Below are 23306 nucleotides of genomic sequence, written 5' to 3' on the forward strand. Positions count from 1 at the left end.
TCCAGTAGGCCGTGCCTGTGCTGCTTGGTGGTGTGATGTTAAGCGCACGGTGCAGGTAGGCAGGATAGAGGGGGGAGATCGTGATGTGTGGAGCTAAGATGGGTATGGGAGAGACGAGAGAGGAACAGGAGCCAAAAACATACAAACAACCAAAAAAGAGTGCTAGGGGAGCTTGCTATTGGAGTGGAGAGATGAGAGACTATGAAATGGAGAAAAACAAAAAGGGAAAGAAGAAGAAGAAAAAGAAAAAGAATGAATAAATAAAAATTAGAAAGAAAAAAGAACAGCAATGCTCCCACGGATCCCACCAGTGGCGGCTACAAGGTCTGGGGAAGTTGTTCCCAGGTGTTGAAGTACAGCCTGGCTAGGAGGCATAGAGGTATTCAGTGCCAGGTATTCAGGGGACAGGAAGAGAAGGAAGGTAGAGAGAGACAAGAAACAGTTGTTCTGTCTCTTGCTAGAAGCTCCGTGAAGCTGCTTTCTCGTACCCCCTATTTGCCGGTCTCTGATAGGAGTCCAAGGTGGCAGATCCATGCTGTATTAACTGTTAGGGGACCTCTCCATGTATGTCTCCTCGCTCTCTGTTCTCTGTCAGTTTCTTATTCCATTTGGTGGTTGGCTGAGTTCTTTATCTCTTCATTTGATGTGTAGGGTGTCGGGATTGCTGTTTTCTCTGTTTGGCTTAGTTTTTCGGATCTTTGCTGTGGAAGGATGGCGTGGTGCTTCTGCCTAGAGCACCATGTTGTCGGAAGTGGTGTCTTCTCTTTTTACTAGGCTGTTGCACATTAGCAGTGAAAACCAGGTCTTCCCTCGGTAAAAGTATTCAGCTCATCCTCAGCTTCTCACATCCCTGCCTTTGCTTTCCTTCAGGGGTCCTTCCTCTCCTTCCCACCCTACTACCAGAGTCAAGTTCCCATTTCCCAGTAAGAGCCTGCTCTGATATTTTTTATTCCCACTGAGGGACAATTTGTAGGCAACAGTTGAAGGTACCCTTTCCAGGTATAGTCATTTATTAACAGAGCTCAAAGCCTTAAAGTAAAGGATAACCAGAGTTTCACCCACCATATCGAGAGGCGTTTAGGAGCCTCTCTGCTGCTTCCGGACACACACCATGTCAACAGATGCCTGACAGCCCAGTGGAGAGGGCCCACAAAGTTCACGAGTTATCATCAGCTGTTTCTCAGTCTGTCCTCCTTTAATTAAAATAATTAGAACCTCGTCACTAATGGTGAGACTGCCTAACTGTCCAAGAGGGTTAGTACTGAAGTGCTCAAAGAACCCTTTTATAAGGTCCCACAGAATGGACCAAAAAATGTTGCTAAGCCCCTTTAACTATTTTTTAGAGGTAATGGCTAATTTGGGACTCTTTATGGCATGTTAGGTCACTCCAAATCCTAAAGTATCCAGTGTGTCATTCAGAAGGAGATCCCTGAATTCAGCTTAAAGCATTTGCATCCTATCTGGTAGAGTCTTTTCGCGATGCTGATAATTTTCTTGGCCCAGAAGTTGTTGCCTTCAGAAGGAAGGTATGAAGAACAGTACCCATTTTGAAACCAGCTAGACCCTATCTAGCCTGAGTCTCCTGGTTGGGCTAAAGATGACAGTGCCATTTCAGCCATGGTTAGGAATTCCTGAGTTTTAGAAACAGGTCAGTGCTTTAGTTTTCCCTCAAAACGTCTGAGCTTATACTTCCATGTTTTCCATCTCTTCTTGATATTAGAGGTATTAAAGAACTCCAGTTATCATTTGAAATGCAGCAGACACGTGTGCTCTAATGACTTCTGCAGGTGGTTTGGGCTATATGAGAGAACCTAGTCTTGATCTTAAGCTGTCATCTGGATTCTGAGTTAATCCAGGAAAGCAGTAAAAATTAGTAATGTGTATTGCATGTCTCTGATACATATGTTTTCCATTATTTGCTCTTCTGTGCCCCAACACATGCGTGCACACACGATCCTTCAGTTTTCCTGAAATGGAGAGAGTCCGTGGTTCCAAAAGGAAATGGCTAGCATGGCACCTTGAAACCTGAACTCTGTCCCATGTTCTGAATGAAATGACTCCAAACACATTAGCAGGTTGCCTTTCTTGTATCTCCTACTTTTTTGAAAACACATGAGAGAAAAAAATAGCTAAACTTGTAGGCATTCAGATTTAATTCTCTAAAATAAGCAAGTGATTTGGTAGCAATTGCAGAGGGGCAGGACTTGTAACATTAAAGTTTCCACAGCTGTGGTCTTAAAGAATAGGTAGAGTTAGTAAATATACAGCAGCAACCAGCTGTTCTTCATCTCCAGTAAGGCTAGAAAAGAAGGAAATAGCTTCAATTGTATTAGAAGAGATTTACAAAACTTGTAATGGGAAATTTATCATCAGTGGAATCTATTTTAAACATTGGAACAGATAACTGGCCAGTAGAAGTGGAGGAATTATATCTTCCATTGGCTTTAAAATAGACTACAGGCAGTCTCCGAGGTACAAACAAGATCCACTCTTAAGTCTTTCTTTAAGTCAAATTTGTAGGTAAGTCGGAACAGGTACATACGGTTCTTTTTTAGCATCAGTTAGTCAAATGTTTGTCTTAGTATATAGTATATATTTTACCTTTCTATGCATATAAAATACTTAAGAAACACTTCCAAACCGTGCAAGGTTTTCATGAGTGTCACAAAATAGTGTGTGTGTTCGTTATTAGGTTTTATGGCAGTCCGTTCTAAGTGCAAGTTGCCCGTAAGTTGGATATTCGTAACCCGGGGATGGCCTGTATATCATCTACTCAGGGTACTTAAAGTTGATGGGTTGTTACATCTGTCTAGTATTTCTTAACATTTTGGGAGTCACAGACCCCACTGAGAATCTGATGAACCCTCTCTCCAGGAAAATGCACACACAAATAAAAGTTGGCATACAATTTGGGGGGGACTTAGGGACTTCCTAAAGCCGATAAATTAGACCCTAAGTTAAGACACCCTGGGCCAGATGATCTCCAGAAGTGTTTCCTAGTCTCATAAGTGACAAGCTCTATGGTTCAGTTTTCCCAAATATAACAAAGGAATCTAAAGATCAAATATCAAACTTTCAGTTTTCTTTCTCTTGATTTACAATGTTTGGCATGCACAGTGTCGAAGTAAAAGAAAGGATAGTGGAGTAGAAAGAATTCTACTTTTACATCCAGATATTTGTCTCGAGAAGCCAAGTGTTCACTTTTAAAACCACTGGTTGGCTCTGTCTCATCTTCATAACAAGGCCGGGCCTTTGCCGGCAGCCACTCTTTCCCGTCCCCACACGCAGCTCCAGATTCATAGATGAAAGTGCAAACTGGAACGCCACGTTGGCTACCCAGCATTCTTCCAATTCACACACTATTGCTGTGATTGTTCAGCTGGGTTTGAAAAGCATTGTTTATAATCATCTCATCAATTTTATGCCCAAATTTCATTAATTACAAGTTGGAAAATGACCACCCAGATTTACAAATCAGAGAATAAGTTGGCTCTTTCCCTAAAATAAAGAGCTTTCACCTTCTTAGGGAGTAGGAATAGAACGTAGTATGTGTCTGTATGGAATCCCTGGTTAGCACTCAGCTGCTGACTAAAAGGTTGGGGGTTCACGTCTACCCAGAGGTGCCTCAGAAGAAAGGTCTGGCGATCTACTCCCGAAAAATCAGCCATTGAAAACCCTATAGAGCACAGTCCTACTCTGACACACCGTGAGTCAGAATCAACTCCATGGCAACTGGTTTTATATTTTAAACTCATGATAATGAGTTAACCTCGTATGTGTTTAGCATGACTCTGTAATTTTCTTGTTCCCTTCTGAAAATAGCCCCTAGTTTACCTGTAAGTCTTATGTTCTTGTGTGCCGTCAAGTTGATTCCAACTCATAGTGACCCTACAGCACTCCATTTAATCCCAAATTGGAAACGTACTTGTCTCTTTGTGCCTAGAATCAGGAACTGTGGAATTAGAGATTACTGTAATGTGGAAGGGAAGTAATAGTATCTCTGGGAAAGAGTATAATTGTCAAAAGAGTATAACTTGTTGTCAGTCTTTTAACAGCACCTTACCCTCCTAAGGCAAACCCTTCAATTCATAGTCGGTAGTCTCTTAATGAACTTAGAAATACTAACAATGAATAGGAGGCAGGCAGTCTTGGCCAAGGGATCCTTAGCACTCACATGGTGTGTTGATCCCTTTTTGACACTTGTTCCTTCCCATTGTTGAAGGGGAAGAGCAGAGGTCATGTATTCTCTCTTCTCCTCCCTAGTAAAATCCTCTTGTGTCCCATTTGCCCCAAGCATGTGATATACTGCATGGAAAGTTTGTGAGACAGATAATGTCTATGAACAGATACTCTGATACTGACTCTGGCAGTGGTTTTCGCTGGTCTTGAGCCAGTGAAGGTTGTTTGGGAACTAGAATGGAGGAGAGGACAGGCCATCCCAGCACCCGGCCCAGCTGTGGCTCTGCATAGTGACTGATGAAGTCCCTCTGCACCCATTAAAGCATATTGACAGTCCACACCCCTGAAGCTCATTATGTCCTTCTGGGTTGAAGTTAATGGCAGAGATATACATTCTTCTGAATACTTATTCTTTGTGTATTTTCCTCTCTGCAGAGAACGTGATCAATGGGCAGGATTATGAAGTAATGATGCAGATTGATTGTCAAGTGATGGACACCAGGATCCTCCACATTAAAAGCTCGTCGGTTCCTCCTTACCTCCGAGATCAGCAGAGGAATCAAACCAACACCTTCTTTGGTTCCCCTCCAGCGGCCCCAGAGGCAACCCACGTGGTCAGCACCATCCCTGAGTCTTTACAATAGTAGTGGGCTACATTGGAAAACTAAGAGGGAGACCCCACCCAACTGGAGCACAGGTGGGAGAAATGCATCTTTCTGCCTTCTCGGTGACAAGCAGAGAACTACCTAGTAATAGAATTTACGGGGTAGAAAGAGAAAAAAAAAAGTTGTTTTGTTTTTCACCATCTACCCGTCTACTTGGAAGACACTGGAATTCAGACGCAAGTGAACAGCATTTCTCCAGTGGCAAACTCAGCCCTGCCTCTTCCTGTGTTACCTGGTGAAAATTTTTTTTCTGTACCTTTGTAAGCTGCTTATCCCTTGTATTTGTTATTTGTTTAAATTGTCATCTTCTTTCAGATAAGTTCGACTGCCCCTCTTTACCATTTCACTTACTGATAAAGTGGTTTTTATTTAAAGCTCTATAGTACTTGAGTGCTCAGATGTTTCCACTGACTGGATTGTTTTATTCATTTAATGCAAACCCATTCTGTGTTCATTGAGAAAACAAGTTTCAAAACCAGAGCAGCCAAAAAAGCACCCCAAAAAGAGTCAAAACAAATTGGAGCTTTAGGTAAAAGGGAAAATCCCCAATTGGTAAAGTTGACCTGTACTTGGGATTGGTGGTTCACACCTCATACTGCTGACACTGCACACAAACAAGTGCGTTGGGGGAACGGGGACGAGTAGCAAATGTGAGAGAATGAAATGGAAGGAAAGGGTTAGTGGTGGGGTTTTGAAAGAGGAGATAGCTCCGTTAATACATGTGTTTAAAGCACTGAAAGTATGAGTTTGGATTGCGATTTAAGATTTAAGCCACGAAACCATTGCCGTCGAGTCGATTCCGACTCATAGCGAACCTATAAGACAGAGTAGAACTGCCCCAGAGGGTTTCCAAGGAGCACCTGGTGGATTTGAGCTGCCCACCTTTTGCTTAGCAGCTGAGGTCTTAACCACTGGGCCACCAGGGCAACTGTTAATTTTGAGAACTCTAGGCCCCCAAGTATGAGTACTGTACATACTTACATCTTCTCTTTACTCACACGGTGTAGATCCTTGAGGACCACAGGACAAATCCTTCATTTTAATTGTGAGCCCCACCCCACTACACACCTTCTGTTCGTAAGATGATACCCAGCTCAGCTAAGGAACATGGAGAGAACTTCAGACTCAGCAAGGCAAGAGCTTTTCCTTTTGAGGATACACAAGTATTTATTCCTTAAGAGTATGCAGGCAGGCAAGCTTGGATTTCTGCTGAGAGGGCGCAGCCTCTAACGTGGCCAAAATTTTCAGTTTCTCCAGTGAATAGACAGTGAAGACTTAACTCTTCTGTCCTCCCATGTTAAAAAACAACTACCATGTTTACTTACATTTTACTATACTTTGCCTGCTTTTTTCTTCAGAGTAGACCAAGCATGTTTAGTTTGGTGAACTCATAGAAATGGATCCCAGGCAGTGTTGTCCTCTCTGATGTTCTAGCTTCAAATTCTAAAGCGAGTCTTCTGTCTCCTTTCACAAAGCTTTTCAATTTCTTGTCAGACCTCATTCTGAGAACACTGCTTCCTACCCTAATTGACTTGCCTTTGCCAGATTCCTTCACCTCCCATTCCACCCTATCTCAGTCCATTCCTCTTCCTCCTTGCAAGGAAAGGAAAGTGAAATTGTATCAACCTCTCAAGGGTTACATGTAGCCAGTTAGTTTTCTGCTTGTGAAATTAGGCCTGGCTTGTGAATAATTTTGAAGACTCTCCGATACTTCTGACTCTCTGGACAGGGATGCCTCTCTGTGGAATCTAGTGACGCTTTCCAGGGAGATCAATTTAACTTTTGTGAGGGGAAAAAGCATGGGGGGAGACGGGGGAGCTCCATTTCCTGGTATTCTGTAGTTTGAGAAGTGTTAATTAGCCTTCCTCTTTGTCCACACGTACAAACAGTTTTTAAGTCAGTGCCGCTCTCCCCTCTGATTTGGCTCTCATGGGTGATCTCAGACAAGAGCCAGCAAGAACCATTTTCCCTGAGGACCACTCTTACTGCTTGATGGCCACCAAGGAATACAAGGCAGATGCCTAGAAGAACTTAGGTTAGAGGGAATACCTTCTTCTGGCCCTGCTCCTTCTCGTTCTGTCGTGTGAATTAGCCAAACGAGACCCTGTGACCGTGGCTAGTAGGCATTGGCAACTTGGTTGTCCCATACTGCTAATCTTCTGCTGGGACTGTCCTAGTACAGGCAGTCCCCAGTTTGGGTTTTGGTTTTGGTACCTTACCCATTGCCTTCAAGTCGCTTCCAACTCATAGCGACCCTATAGGACAGAGTAGAACTTTCCCCATGGGGTTTCCAAGGAGCAGCTCGTGGATTCGAACTGTCAACCTTTTGATGAGCAGCCGAGCCCTTAACCACTGTGCCACCAAGGCTCCATATACATATGCACCAGGACTGTATATGCATACAAAGGTAAAACACATAGACTTACCTACAAATTCGACTTAAAGACAGCCTTAGGAACAGATCTCATTTGGAACTGGGGACTGCCTGTAGATACAAACACAGTATACATGGAGTGATCATAAGTAGAGAGGCCCTTCTCTCCTTTGCACTGAATCACACAAGAACTCATTACATGGACTTCTTGTTTTTAGCACTTCACTTTTACTTTATCCCTCCATTCCTAGCTTTTCCTGTGGCTATTTTACCAATTCATCAGATTGATGACTTAAATTATGTCCTGTTAACCCCACTCACTGCCCTTGAGTTGATTCCGACTCCTAGCGACCCTATAGGACAGAGGAGAACTGCCCCCACAGGGTTTCCAAGCCTGTAATCTTTACAGAAGCAGATTGCCACATCCTCCCAAGGAGCCGCTGGTGAGTTCGAACCCCCAACCTTTCAGTTAGCAGTCAATCACTTTAACCACTGCACCACCAGGGCTCCTTTATGTCATGTTAGCCAAACTTAATGCCTCTTTGACAGGTGAAATGGTTGATGGTTAGGAAGGAGTCACAGCCAAAGAGCAGGCAGATTCTAGAACGGCCCAGCGGTGGAGTTAAGGAGTTAAGGCTAGCTGTGAAGTGGCGAGCAAAGCAGCATGCGAGCATCGCCTCCTCTCCTCGCTGTCTGATCCTTCAGCTCGCTGTCATTAGCTTTCCTGAAGTGATCTTTCTGGAGGAGGGAATGGGATTCCTCCTGGGATAAAGTGTCAGGAAATAAGTGAAAGGCAACTGACAAGTGCAAAGTATTCTGTTTTTTTAAGTTGCTATCAAAACTATTATTAATCCCTTGGCACAAGAATAAATTTTTATTGTCATATTTGCTGTTTGCATGCCTAGCACAAGGCCTTTAGGTAATGGAAAGTTGCTGTGCCAGATTAATAAATTAAGCTTGCCTTTTCTCTCAATTTTTTTGGGCAGGATTGCCTTTTGGGGTTGCAGCTGGGAGATTGGGAGGGTATATACATATATATATATATATTTAATTTATTACATTTTTAAGTGGGATTTTGCATGCTTGCGAGAAAATTGGAAACCCTGGTGGCATAGTGGTTTAGTGCTACAGCTGCTAACCAAAAAGTGTGCAGTTTGAATCCACCAGGCGCTCCTTGGAAACTCTGTGGGGCAGCTCTGTTCTGTCCTGTAGGGTTGCTATGAGTTGGAATTGACCCAATGGCAACGGGTTTGTTTTTTTATTTTGGGGTGAGAAAATTAGATAAACTCCTGGAGGAGGCAGCCTGCCTGTTATTAGATGGCCGAGTACTCTATGCGCTGACCATTGTGTAGCATTCTATCCTGTTGGGAGGTTATGGTAGAGACTGATGGAAACGGGTTTTCTGCCTGGTTTCAAGTCTCCTTTAGCCTTAATGTAAGTGAATGGACGCTTCTTCGTGCTAACTACCAAGTGACATGTTCGGAGCTTCTTCCCCTTGGGGGTTAATGCCTCCTGTCTGCATCCCAGCAGTACAGGGACCCAGCAAGGCCTCCTTCCAAAGTTAGGAGTTTGCAAAAGGATCGATCTTGGAACAAATGTATCATTTGCCACCCTTGTAGTGTAGAAACTTTAGACTATTGGGTGGAGTTTGTGTTTTCACAAGTAAAAAAAAATCCCTCCTGATTATAAAAGCTCAAAACATCTTCTAATTTTTTTTTTTTAAGCTTTAGCTCAAAGCTGGCATTTCTTTGCCTTTTCTTGTTAAGCAAGTAAACATGGAGGTATTTGAAGGCAGTAATGTCACATGAGTCATTCTTGCATGCTCTGAATAAACATCACTTAGAAACAGACAAGGAATTTGGGACTTAAACTGATTTTCCTATCATTTTTTTGAAGAGACACTGTCCTGATTAACGGAAACCCCGGTGGTGTAGTGGTTAAGTGCTGCGGCCGCTAACCAAAAGTCGGCAGCTCATATCCACCAGGCGCCCCTTGGAAACCCTATGCAGCAGTTCTACTCTGTCGTATAGGGTCGCTATGAGTCGGAATCGACTCAGTGGCAGCGGGTTTGGTTTTTTGGTTTTTGTCCTGATTAAACTTTCTTGGCCTGATTCTTCCTCCTGGGCATGTATCGCCAGCAGTCCCAGCAGTGAGAATCGGACAAGCCCTGCTGCTGTGACATTTAGAGTGAATAAAACAAGAACTACGAGGCTGCCTGCAACTTTCAGACTTTTTTGTGATTCTTGCCATTTTCCTCAACTCAGGTTGAGAAACAACAGAAACGTCACAGAAAATAAATTTGTATCTGACTTTCACAACCTGGAAAGCCAGAGTAAGATGGGATGCCCCCTTCAGCCTGACCTCATGGAAGTTTTCCATCGATGAAAGCCCTCTTTCCACTGCATGTTGACAGGCTGACTCAGTTTCCGTCAGTGGGCTTGTACGAACTGAACTTCAAATGAGACTTTCCATACCATTGGTTATTTCATACTAATTTACCTCTCTCTCACTAAACCCAAAAAAAATTTAAAAAAAAACAAACCCGTGGCTGTCAAGTCTATTCTGACTCATAGCGACCCTATAGGACAGGGTAGAACTGCCTCATAGGGTTTCCAAGGAGCGCCTGGTGGATTCGAACTGCCAACCTTTTGGTTAGCGGCCATAGCTCTTAACCACTATGCCACCAGGGTTTCCCCTCTCTCTCTCTGTCTCTCTCTGTGTGTGTCTCTCTCTCTGTCTCTCTGTCTCTCTCTGTCTCTCTCTCTCTCACTGCTTCTTGCAAAGTTGAGAGAAGCTTATTGCCATCCATGGATTCCTTATTCCTTACCAAAATGATATTTTCCTCAATCCTGAGTCATTAAATGTACAGAAATTTAGGATCGTTGCTACTAATGTGAATACAAAGTATAACTTATTTTAAAAATAAGAATAAAGCCTAAAAGAATGAAGTGTAAGATATTTTCATTCCTATCCCTAATATCGTCTTTGGAAGGGGGGAATTCCCATGTTTTTTGTTTTGTTTTGTTTTTCTCCAGAAGTGGAGAAGTTGCAATTGATTTTTAATTCTCTCAGAAACAAAATACTGAACTACGCAAAAAAGATGTTGCTGGAGTCCAAAAGAACACTATGCACATAAAGAAATGCAGCTGTCTCTTGCCTGGAAAAAGAAATCAAGAATATATACTGTTAGCTTATATTTTAAAGCTTAAATCAAAGTTTATTTTGGATAAGACTAGGATTTCCAGCTGTTTGTTCTAATACCTGTGTTATCTGTCAGGTGCATTAGAATTATGGAAAGAAGACAAAGGTATCTGGTGTGGAAATCTGATCCTATGTATGAATCATGTCATGGCTAACCACTGTCACATAGTGGACACCATTCTCAACCGGTTTACTAACTTCAAGCATTAGGGATTCAACACATTAAAAGACTTCATTATATCAGTAGGCTTGGGACCAGAAAACCAAACCCTTTGCTATCGAGTTGATTCCAACTCATAGCGACCCTGTAGGACAGTGTAGAACTCCCCCATAGGGTTTCCAGGGAATGGCTGGTGGTTTGGAACTGCTGACCTTTTGGTTAGGAGCCAGGCTCTTAACCACTGCTCCACAAGGGTTCCAAGGCTTGGGAACCAAGGAGTAAATACATCATAGTTTATCATTTGCCAAGATCCACAAACACCATACCCTTGTGAAGTTTGTCAGCATTAGTTAAATAAACAAACCGGGAGACTTGGCATTCCACCCAGTATGCTAATCCCAGATTGAGATTAGTGGGTTGGTTTTCATAGCAAATGTGTATTAGGCCATTTTAACTCACACTCAGCCCTGATTTCCAGGTCAGTCACCTGGATGGAGATGTTCTCTCTAAATGAGATCTTTAAATGAAAACTACTGTGCACTGCTGGCCTTAGAGATGTTACTTTCTTGTTCTCATGATGTTGGCAAGTAGGGTTGGGCTCAGACCAACAGTGCTTCAGCCACGGAGCCGGAGCCAAGGGAACCTGAGGAGATTAGGGTCTTAGAGGTACCATCTCACCAGGATTTGCTCTCTAAGGTTGTATTCATTCTCAATTAAGAATGTGTTAAGGATGCAGAGGAAAGATGTACCACTCTCTCCTTTAGTATTTATGTTGGCTTGAAATACATAAGGAAATGATGACAACAGACAATTGTATCCTTTCAAGCAAATCTTTATAATGCAATACCTGTTCTTTGTCTAAAAATCAAATAAAGAATTTTTAAACTTGCCTTGTTTTGCTGTATATATAGAAAGAAAGAAAAATGTACCACAATGAATCTTCACCATTAACTCATTAGTAATGGGAAGGAAAGCCTGAAATTGTTTTGTGGCCTGTTACCATGTAGATGAAACTATTGAACTCTTTCTGCTCTTTCCTCCAGCCTGGTTAAGTAAAGACTTCCTATATTGCATCAAGATATTTGAGCTACAGTCTTATTAAGGAAAAAAAAAGTCTGAAAACCCATACTTTGTTCTACGTCAGGAAATTGGGTTACTCAGTCATGCATCCAGTCTCACCAAAGGCCTCTTCCCAGCTTGGAATGGCAAATTCATCATGCATGAAGCCTGTCATTGCAGGCTGACAGCAAGGGGGCCATCCAGGAGTAATTAATGAAGGCATTTCCTGAGCACCTAGTGTATGCCTCACACACTGGTTTAAGTGCATTACCTGTATTATTTAAATCCTCCCTGTAACCGTTTTCCTAAGTGGCTACATAGCTACACAGTAAGTAGTATGGGTGCAGTGGTGGTTCAGTGGTAGCATTTCTGCCTTGCATATGGGAGACCCGGGTTCAATTCCTGGCCAACGTACCTCACACACGCCACCACCTGTCAGTCAGTGGAGGCTTGCATGTTAGTATGATGCTGAACAGGTTTCAGCGGAGCTTCTAGACTAAGATGGACTGGGAAGAAAGGCCTGGTAATCCACTTCCCACAATTAGTCAGTGAAAACCCTATGGATCACAATGGTCCAATTCCCAGCTGATCACGGGGATGGAACAGGACCAGTCAGCTTTTTGTTCGGTTGTACTTGGGGTCACCATGAGTCAGGCAATTTAGCTTCAGCACATGGATTCTTTTTTTAAACTGTGGTAAGTATATACGTATATAACAAAACATTTGCTATTTCAGTATTTTTTTACATATACAATTCAGTGACATTCATTACATTCATCATGTGTGCAACTGTTGCTGCTATTAGTTTCCAAATTTTTCCATCGCCCTTAACAGAAACTCAGTGTCCCCAAGCAATGACTCCCTGTTGCCCCCTCCCTCTTGCCCCCGGTAACCAGTAATAAACTTTGACCTTTATACATTTGCCTATTCTTTACATTTCATGTAAGTGGGAACACACAATATTTGTCCTTTTGTGAATAACTTACCCCACTCAGCATAATGTTTTCAAGGTTCATCATGTTGTAGCATGTATCAGGACTTCATTCTCTTTATGACTTAGTATTCCATTGTATATGTATGCCACATTTTGGTTATCCATTCTTCTGTTTATGAACATTTCGGTTGTTTCCACCTTTTGGCTATTGTGAAGACTAGCACATGGATTCTTAACTACTGTGTTGTTCTGCCTCCCAACGCATTGGTCCACGTAAGTCCCTACCCTACAGAAGCTCAGCCCTACTGAGCCAGGGACATAAATACATACGTAAGTATAAAATTACAGTAACATCACAGTTCTCTTAGCAAGACTGCATTTCTTTCAGAAAATAATAGACTTCTTTAGAAAGTGAGCCCCTCTCTTTTAGAAGGAGACCCCAGATAGTCTCTTCTCCAGAGAAAGTTAGCAGAGATTGGAGGGTGAGGCTTTGAACAGCAGAGAAGAGGAAGTTGGACTGAAGCCGTATGACTGGAGGCTGGAGCATCCAGAGAGGTGGCTCATGAGAAACCTAATTCCCTGGTGACAGGATAGCAAAAGGGTTTTTACAAGCTGGGATAAATGTGGTGCTAAAATGTAAATCCTCTCTGTTGTTCCAGATCTTCAGTAACAGCCTGCTGCACACATAGCTTTCTGTCAGTGTTATTTTGGGAAGTGAAGGAATGGGGACAGGTTCAGTGTGCTATAACTACTGAAGAAAAAAGCACACCAACCATACTGCAATGAAATTCATAAACTGAAGAGTCAGTGGAAGAAACAGAAATGAATAAAGGAAATATAACTTCCCCACCCTGTGCCACCAAATCCTTATGGGATTGTCCACCGGGACTTCCCTCTGTATATGGGATTCAGTTCAAGCCAATTTTTGAATCTCAAAGGATAACCACAGCCAACATTTGGGTTACACAGTACACAGTGCCATAAATGAAGGGCTGTTCTAGCATACGCTCTGCAATTTATGTAACTATTCCTCCTTTGTTAGAAATCTACATCACTTAAAATGTTTTGCTTACCATGGGAAGCATATTTCACTCCATCACATTCAAATGTTTTGTTTACCATAGGAAGCATATTTCACTCCATCTCATTAGTGAGATCCATACAACTGCCTGGAAAGAATCCTTCCGTTAGTTCAGTTGCCGATAATAGCTGATGTTTATTGAAGACCTAACTTCTGTTGGACATTGTGCTAAGCATGCTAAGCATTTACAAGCATTAGCTCATGTAAGCTCTACAGAAGTCTTATAATACAGATACCATTAACCACATGTTACAGATGACTAAATGGGCACGGAGAAATTTCGCCAAGATCTCACAACTAATACATAGCAGAGCTGAGGTTTGAAGTTGCCTATCTTGATTTTAATTCTTCTATACTACATTGCCACTCACCCTTTGAAGCCATAAAGGATGGCAACAGGAGACAAAGTAGAGAGGAAGAAACCAAAGCATACATCACAGGCAACCAGGGTGTGGAAACATGTTAATGAGGGAGAGGCAATCGCTAAGATGCAAGGTCCAACAGTGCTGGTGGATTATCTGAGAACGACTCAGTCCCTCAGAAAGCATATACTTGATGCTGACTGCATGCTAAGTTCATCCTGGGCTGCTGCCCTGCTTCTCTGCCTGGACCTATCCCCTTGTGGTCCTCATCTTGGACCCACCCAGTGGAGTGAAGACAAGCTGAGTCCTCCCCTAGTTGAAGGCCCCAAACTTTGCCAACCTTCCTACTCTACTCATGTCCAAGAGCCCAAGCGTCACATTCAATGCCATCCCCAGGGTGCATCACTGCCTGCTTTTGTGATCACAGACTCTACCGTCTTTAGAAAGTTTGCACTGGAGAATTAACTTCTTGTGTGGACTCAGACTATGAGGAAGTAAGAGTTGTTTATATAAGAGGTCTCTAATCTCCAGCTCCAAAACTGAAATGCTTTGGTCCAGCAGTAAAGGACATATGTTTAAAATCAATGCAACATATCCATATTAATAAATGGATTTTCTGGTAAGCTAAACGATTTGCAGCATTATCACTCCTAAAAACTGTGCTTTAGATGAAGGGACCTTGTAAAGCTAACTGAAAAATATTCTTTCCATTCATTTATAGGCATAGCCCGTGTTTCTGAGAACAACTAGTTGTTCAACTAGAATATCAACAAAGGAAGAACAGAGAGCTTCAAACGCCATCCCTGATTCTCATTTCCTAGGTGTCCTGTTTGACTTCCTCCAGGGTTATCTACATTGCCTGGGCACACAATGGAGCTTGGATTCTTAGGTTGCATTTCTGCATGGGCAGTGGGCTAGAGGCAGTGGCCCCGGAACTTAAACCTTTGCCACAGTTTCTAAGTGGTATACTAAGCTCAGACATCACCATTGAGCTGTGAGAAACTGTACAGATGAACCAAGCAAAGTCCTTGTCCTCAAAGGCATGTGAATGATACCTCTTCCATGACTTTATGTGGACACTCTCCTGTCCCCACGGACAGTAAAGATAATTTCCAGAAGAGGGTAAGATTTCTGGTCAGCCTGAAGAATAAACATTAATTAGACACAACCTACTCTCAGTAGAGCTTTGGGATGGGAGATTCATGGGCCAGTGTCTTTGTCGTGGCCACAGAGTTCACCCACTCATTTGGCTGCTGGTCCCAGGACATAACGGGATGCATTTTACCACACCATCTCTGGTTTCCTGGAGTTGTTGGAATTCCCGGCTGAGCTCATTTCACATTGGACCAACGCATTGCCCCCTCCAGTCTGGCAGCCTCTAGGAAGACAGAAATAGCAACCTCCACACCACCAACCAGACTGTTTCCATCAAATCCCCAGCTAGGGAAACTGAAAATTCATCTTAATTTAAACAGCATGAGTGGGAAAGATGCTGAAGCATTTAACCTCTTGTTTTCAATGGCTATGTGGGTCACCACCCGGGTGAGCACAACTAGAAGCACATTCCATCTAGGAGCACAGTTTGGGCTAATTCCATCTCCCCAAGATTTATAATCTGGTACAAAGATAGCAGAGCAAACAACAGTCCAAGGAAGGAAACGCCACTCTTAGATGTATTTATTTATTTTTGCTCCCACATCACACCTTGTACTTCTCCTATCATAACTCTCGCCACCTCTAGAATCACTTACTTGTTTAATGTCTGTTTTCCCTGCAGGACAGGAAGCACCAGGAGGCCAGGAACCCTGTAGCGTCTAATTCACTATTTTATCCCCAGCAGCGCTTTGGATGGAGCCTTGGTGGCGCAGTGGTTAAGAGTTTGGCTGCTACCTAAAAGCTTGGCAGTTCGAATCCACCAGCCGCTCTTTGGAAACTCTAGGGGGCAGTTCTACTCTGTCCTGTAGGGTTGCTATGAGTCGAAATCGATTCGATGGCAATGGGTTTTGTTTTTCGGTTTTTAGTGCTTTGGACATGGGGTTTTCAGCATTTCAGGCTAAATCTATAAATTTTTGTGGAGTTGAGTTGTTGAGCTTTTCAAAAGCCACAGACATAGATTATCCTTCTAGGAGTGTACATGATAGACAGCCTTTGCCACGTGTGTTGCGTGGACTAGCCACACCACTGTTTGCAGAGATTCATGGCGCATGCGCGCTGCAGACACACGGGCGCTGTAGTGCTGCGGCAGGATGAAGGAAATGGAAGCCAAGAGCCTTGCCTTCCTTTAACAGAGGAGACACTATTAGCTTTCCCCTTCCCCTTTTACGTCTTCCTATTGCTTTTCCCTCCGACTTCAGTCGGTGGCAAATTGGAAGAGGTTGTAGAGCATGGATCTGCAAGCGTGGTCCCCGGCCTACAGCAGAACGTGTTAGAACTGCAAATTCTCTGGCCCCACCCCAAACTGACTGAATCAGACTCTGAAGGCGGTCGCGATCTGTGTCCACAAATCCTTCAGGGGATTCTGATACGTTTGAGAACCACCCTTGTAGATGCCTGGCAGAGAGGCTGGAGGGTGGGAATATCCAGATGTCCTGCAGAGGCGGGAACTGGAGAGAGAGGGAGGCGTCACATGGCTGCCATCGCCGGAGTTTTACAAAAAGACAGTAAAGAGTTTTCTCTTGGGGAATCCCTTTTTGAAAGTCCACAGGGGTCACATCTTGAGCATCCACAGCCTCCCGTCTCTGTTGCATCACCTGGTCTCCTGCTGCACTGGTGGCCACACTCCCAGCCAAGGGCCGGGAATCAGCGCTGCCAGCGGAGACTGGGAATCGCACTCTACTCTTAATCAGATGCACGAGCTCAGCCAAGTCAGCAGCCCACCCAGGGCTCAGGGTCGCAGCCAGGAGAGAGAGAGAACTGGCCACTCGCTGCCCCAGACACCTGAGGCTCACCTCGGGACTGAGCTCCTGACAGGTCCTGCCCTGAACCAGCACCTTCTGCTGCAGAGAGGGGCGGTCTCCTGGGCTCACCATCCACTTCTTGGAACTGGGCTTCATGCCTGTATGGCTGGGAGAGCCCCTGAGTGCACTTGGCAAGGGGCACCCCAGACAGAATGCTCCTGGCCCCACTGAGGAGAGGACCTGCCACCTTGTCTCTCTCCTTCACGGCTCTGAGGACAGGTCTGTGCCCAGGCTCCCGACGTTTACTCAGTTGGCTCCAGGCTCTGACCCCCTACAGGAAAGAACCATGCCTGTGGTTCCCAAACTCTGCTGCCCGTCGGAATCACCTAGAGATCTTTAAAAAAAAAAAAAAAAAAAAACAATGCCTGGATCCCACCCCCAGACATTCTGATTTAATTGGTGTGGGGTGCCACCTGGGCAGAGGAGTTTTAAAATCTCCCCAGGTGATTCAAATGTGCAGCAAAGTTTAGGCACCAATGAACTAGCCCACATTCTGACATTGATGGGGCAACACAATCCTCGAGGTTGAGGGTGGGGCAGGGTTCCAGGGATGAGAAAAAAAATGTGTTTGCATAATCAGACCAAGTCAAGATTTAGCAAATCGCTGGTAAAGAGAGGAGAGGAGAGAGGTAGGGTTGGGGGCTGGTGAACGTTGGATTCACTTGTGGGGATGATGTCAGACATTCCTGTGCGATGTTAGAACTGGGAGAAATGCATGAAAATAACCGTGGCTGTGAAAATGGAACTTTCTGTTAAATAGCATATTTTTTGGAAGGAGTGGGAGCAGGGAAGAGAGGAGGGTGGGGTGGGGGGGAGGAGAGAAGAGAGAAGGGATGGGGAGGCCCCAGTCCAGAGAAAACAAGGGAGGGAGATTCTACTCTTAGGCCTCTTGGCCTCTGGAGAGCTGAGGGAAAAAAATGATGTGAGAAGTGCAGAGGAAAGGAGAGAAGGGTTTGGGTTGGCATGAGGAATGGGTGAAAGAGGACAACTGCTGACCCAGAAGAAGCTTGAAGCAACAGAAGAAAAGATAAACCAAGAGGGAGAGAGGGAATCAAGTCCTAAGAAAATAAAAACACACTAACTCAGTAGTGGACCCAAACCCACCCAGCTCCGGGCTCACGGCTGTTGGAGAGCTTCCCAGGAGAAGGCTGACTGGACTGCTCCTCACCCACAACACCCCCTCAGGAAAGAAGACAGAATGACAGACCATGTCAGCGGGCTCCATGTCCTTCTCTTCCTGCTCCTGAACTTTCTCTCCCCTCCAGGCTTTGCAGAGGGCCAAGAGGAAGGAGCCTGAGGTGGGGAAGCCAGACCCTCCCTCTTAGAAGTCTCCCTGTCTGAGGGGGCATGGACTGCAATGGCAGCCCAGGGGCAGTGCCCCCAGGACAGGTGGACAGGCCCTGGGTGGGACTTCCACAGATCTCACACCTGGGCCTCTGCTTCTGTGTGTGTTGTGGGGGTTGGGGTACCCTATCCTAAGCCTGGCACCAGCCCCTGATTCTTAGATCTCACGCTTAAGGCTTCTCTCAGGGAAAGCCATCCAAATATTGAGTCACAGAGAGAAAAAAAATTCTAGATGAAACCAAGAACAATTACACAGGCTCTTAAATTCCTGGAGGAAAGATTTTTACACCTACTTTGTGCAGGATCAGGAGACCTCTCAGGGTTGAGTGTAATTATAACCCTCTTGGTGCCAGGTAAAAATACCAACCATGTCACAGGATGCCGCTGTCTCCCATTCTCAGCACAGCCTCATAAGGCCGGCGGCAGGTCCCCATCCTTGCCAGTGACACGGCACAGCATGGAGCAGGCACGAAGACCCCACCATCCCATTCTGGGATTGGTGCTCTCCCCCACCCCCGCTGCTTTCCCGAGAGTGTTGAGATAGTTGCTGTTCAAGCTCCAGGAACCACTGAGATTATTTAAAGTCAATCTCAAAGTGCTTTGAGATGCGGAAAGTTGTCCACCAGCCAGTTTTCCTTCTCCCTGGGCACAACAGACCTTTGCCACAGGAGGCTGCACTGGCCCTCAGTCACCTTTCCTGCTTTGCTCGAACTGCCCCCCTCCCTCCATATCTTGCCAGCTAGCTTTAGGGGTGCATTGGGGATTCACATGATAAAACTTTGAAACCTGTGGCTGGGAGCTGCCTTTGCACCCGCAGAATTTCCAGTCAGCAGTTTCCTGTGGGAGAGCCATCTAGGACCTCCGCTCTGTACATGCTGGCTGGCCTCCCTTCTCTGCTCGGCCTCCTATCCAGCCTGACCACTGGACCTGGCCTCCGGAGGAACCAAAAGAGGACTGGCTTCCTCAGAGTTGGAAAGTCAGCAAAGCCTGGGAGTTAAGCCACCGGCCCTTATTTTTCAGGGGAGAGGAGAGAAGCTGGGGGCGGGGGGGAAGGCAGGGGTAGAGGGGAGGCTATCTCCTGCAGAGCTGCAGTGCGTAGGACAGGCTGTACTGCAGGAAAGCTGTAACCCCAAGGGCGTCCCTGTGAAGGCCCTCTCTGTTCTGAAAATGCAAGCCGAAGGAAACAGCCCCTCCATAACAGACGTGGCCACTGTGAGGAGGAGTCAGTATGGAGTTACAGTCTTCAGGGAGGAGGAGTCCCTGCTTACAGAGAGGGCTGGAAGGGTCAGGGTGACCTAGGGGCCACTGGAGTCTGGAGGGCTCCAGGGGCTGTTAGGTAGGCCACAAGTCCTCCTGTGTGCCTAGACCAGAGCTGGTGACAGCCCACACATCAGCACATTAGTCCGTGTGCTCTGAGCCAGGCCCTGGCCAAGCTCTGTGTTATATATTGAATTATATCCCCCCAAAATGTGTGTCAACTTGGCTAGGCCATGATTCCCAGTATTGTGTGGTTGTCCTCCATTTTGTCATCTGTTGTAATTTTCCGATGTGTTGTAAATCCTAACCTCTATGATGTTAATGAGGCAGGATTAGAGGCATTTATGTTAATGAGGCAGGACTCATTCTACAGGATTAGGTTGTATTTTGAGTCAATCTCTTTGGAGATATAAAAGAGAGAAGCAAGCAGAGAGGAGAGGGACTTCATTACCACCAAGCAAGAAGAGCCAGGAGTGGAGCGCATCCTTTGGACTCGGGGTACCTGTGCTGAGAAGCTCCTAGACCAGGGGAAGATTGATGACAAGGACCTTCCCCCAGAGCCGACAGACAGAGAAAGCCTTCCCTAAGAGCCGGCACCCTGATTTTAGATTCTAGCCTCCTAAACTGTGAGAGAATAAATTTCTGTTTGCCAAAGCTGTCCACTTGTGGTATTTCTGTTACAGCAGCACTGGATAACTAAGACAGCTGTTAGGGACCCAGAGATGTCCTCCAACAGCAACCAGTCTAGGGAGGAAAACACACAGGCACGAGTAACTCTGAGGCAGACCAGAGGTGGTGCGTGCTCAGACACAGGTGAAGAGGCCACTGAGGGTTGGAGAAGAAGGGGGCTCCAGGGAGGCCTTCCTGAGGGAGATGGGCTTTGGGAAGGGCCTCAAGGAAAGGGTAGAATTCGATCAGCTAATGATGGGAGAGACATCTGCTGGGGAAGGGACAGCTTGAGCAAGGTAGGGAAGGTACACTGAGGGGCCAGTGCAGCCTCCTGTGGCAAAGGCCAGTTGTGCCCAGGGAGAAGGAAAACCACTGGAAGACAACTTTCTGAATCTCAAAGCACCACCTTGATACTGAGATTGGTTTTGAATAAAACAAAAGGGTTCCTTGAACTTGGGTAGCTTTATCTCAAGAAAGCCAAGCTCTGAGGAGTTTCCTAGGAGGAATACATGGGTGTATCTGAAAATAGTCAACCTGTATTTCTTGGGAAGTCACAGAGCTTTGCTGTTCTCCAGTGACCAGAACATACCTATGGTCCTCAGAGGCATTGAGCCCAGTGACCCTGGGGATTAAGAATCCCTTTCAGTGCACCCCTGACAGGAGCATATCTAGACCCTGAATATCTAGGGAAATTTGGCATTGACAGTCTCCAGTGGAGTTAACATTTATTGAGCCTGAAAGGTTGGCTGTTTAATCCACTCAGAGGTGCCTTGGAAGAAAAGCCTGGCAATCTACTTCCAAAAGATCATAGCCATTGAAAACCCTATGGAGTACAGTTCTACTCTGAAATACAAGGGGTCACCATGAGTTGGAGTGGACTCAACTTCGAATGATGTGAACTTCGGGAACTATATGAACTTTCCTCCTAGCCATATGCGGTGCAATGGATCGTTTTGTGTGGGCTTTCTCGCCATTGTCTTGTAACTCCCACCCAGGTGATGGGGCAGGACTGTGCAGATAGGGTAATTGTGGCCCACCAAAGAAATTGGTCAGTTTTGCCATCCCACTGGGCTTGAGGTGAGCCATCCCAGAAGTGGGAGAGGATCCCACCACCACCAAGGAAGAACAGCCAGGAGCAGAGCACATCCTTTGGACCTGGGATTCCTGCACTGAGATGCTCCTGGAATCAGGAGTCAGAGACAGATCGAGAGAGAGCTCGAGAAGCGGTGGCTGAGAAATGATGGCAGGAGACTGTGTGGTGGGCGTCCCAGTCCACAGACTTAGAAAGCTGAGTGCCTTTGGGCAGGAGGCTTGCTGGCAGAGTAGAGTGCCTCTGGGCACTTGCCTGAACAGGGCAGAGGCTGAGGGCCAGAGGGAGGTGTGCCTGTGAGCACAGGTGAAAAAAGGCTGTCCTGATGGAAGAACTGTCTCCTGAGTGTTCCTGAGCCTGAATTGTAACCTATTACTTCCCAAATAAACCTCATAATCATGAGAATGGTCTGTGAGTTCTGTGTGGCCATTGCAATGAATTATCGAACCCAGCACAGAAAGTAGAGAGTGCAGTGGGAAGGACAGTTAGTGTCAGAATTGGTAACCATGGTGAAGAGAGGAGGCATGTCTGAACTCTGACTCACAGGAATCAGTCTTGAGAGGTTGATCTTGGTTTTCCTTCCTCATTGTGAAGTTAGAGAAGGTCAGATGCTGCCCCTACAACATTTTACCCCATAACTGGCTGAACCAGAGGTGGACACGGTCAGTCCACGTGCTGGCCAGACACTCACTGCTCAATAAGTTTGAGCAAGGAGCCACAGAGACAGTGAACTGTGAGTATTTAGGCTCAGAGAGCTCACTGAGGCTCTGCCGCCATGTTGGGCCATATGCAAGATGAGTAAGTGGAGAGAAGCAGTGAGAAAGATATCTGAGGTTCCCTGAGGAATGGAGAAGATCGACACAGTCCTGAATTTCCTGTCCTAGTCCCTGAAGGACAGTGATGCCTCACTGAATACCTGTGGAACTGTCTTTCATATTCTTACAACCGTCTTCTATTTGAGATAGACTGAGTCTGTTTCTGCTCTTTACAACCAAGAGAACTTGATGAGAACACCACCCTCAGGTCTCTCCTAGCAGAGGCTACTCTGGGCTCAGGCAGGGAAAAACCAGCTTATCACAGAGGTTGGAAGGTGGAACTGGGGTCCTTCTGAGGGCAGCAGGCCAACTTCCCACTTTTCTCTCCAACCCCAGCCTTGCCTCTCCAAACCATAACTGAAACTGCTATGTGACTCTGGAAAGTTCACCAGAGTTTTTCAGCCCGTTCCTGGCACCTTTTGCTGTTGGCTGCACTTTAACTCCCCTAGACACTGCCAAATTTTCCTTGGTGCTCTCAGGTCAGAAAATCTCCTCCAGGAAGAGAGAGCTCAGCTGAGGTCACATGGAAAATAACCCCAGAGCAGGGCCCTACCCCAAGCCTGTGTGTGTTCTCTCTCTCATAAACTGACCTGTGTTACAGATATTTCATTTTACCATAGGTCAAGTTGCATTCCCCTAAGCATAGGAGTATTAGGCAGTAAAAGTTTGATGCAATTGTTTGCATCTAATGACTCTGGGAAAGCCTTAAAGGTAGAGAACTCCAGGGATACCATGCCATGATGTCTTTGTAGCCTTTGGCTTCCAGACAACAAGCCCTTCCAATGGGAAAACTGCCAGTACAGATGACCTTGCTTTACACCATAAGGCATTCCTGCAGAGTCACAGATAATCTGCTCATTTATATACCCTGCCTTAGTCCAGGGATTAAAAAAAAAAAAACAGCATATACCAAGATGGCAAACTACAGAGGAATAAAAAGGAACGTCAAAAATATAAAATAGAAACAGGAGGAGGGAGGCAAAGACAAATGGATACCATAGAAATCCTACACGCTTGCTATGGATGAGCCCTGATTTGGCCCTAAGCTTTGCAGCAGCTAATATGAAAAGAGAAATTTGATTAGTTACGCATACAGTCAAGTATAAACCAAACTTTGGAAAATTCAATCTTATTTCAAATACATTAGTGAAGGAGCTGC

At 45.3% G+C, this 23306-nt stretch overlaps 1 protein-coding gene across 2 annotated transcripts in view; it reads left to right on the forward strand.

Moving 5' to 3' along the window:
- ATF6 (activating transcription factor 6) overlaps positions 1-8948 on the forward strand; it is a 284401-nt gene extending 275453 nt beyond the window's left edge. For both annotated transcript variants that reach the window (XM_004385747.3, XM_023740017.1), the window contains exon 16: positions 4615-8948. In XM_004385747.3, coding sequence (XP_004385804.1) covers positions 4615-4823 — 209 coding nt within the window. In that variant the 3' untranslated portion in view covers positions 4824-8948. The remainder of the gene's footprint in view (positions 1-4614) is intronic.
- The last annotated feature ends 14358 nt before the right edge of the window (positions 8949-23306 follow it).

The sequence above is a fragment of the Trichechus manatus genome, unplaced genomic scaffold (genome assembly GCF_000243295.1).
Source record: "Trichechus manatus latirostris isolate Lorelei unplaced genomic scaffold, TriManLat1.0 scaffold00145, whole genome shotgun sequence".
Taxonomy (NCBI): Eukaryota; Metazoa; Chordata; class Mammalia; order Sirenia; family Trichechidae; genus Trichechus; species Trichechus manatus.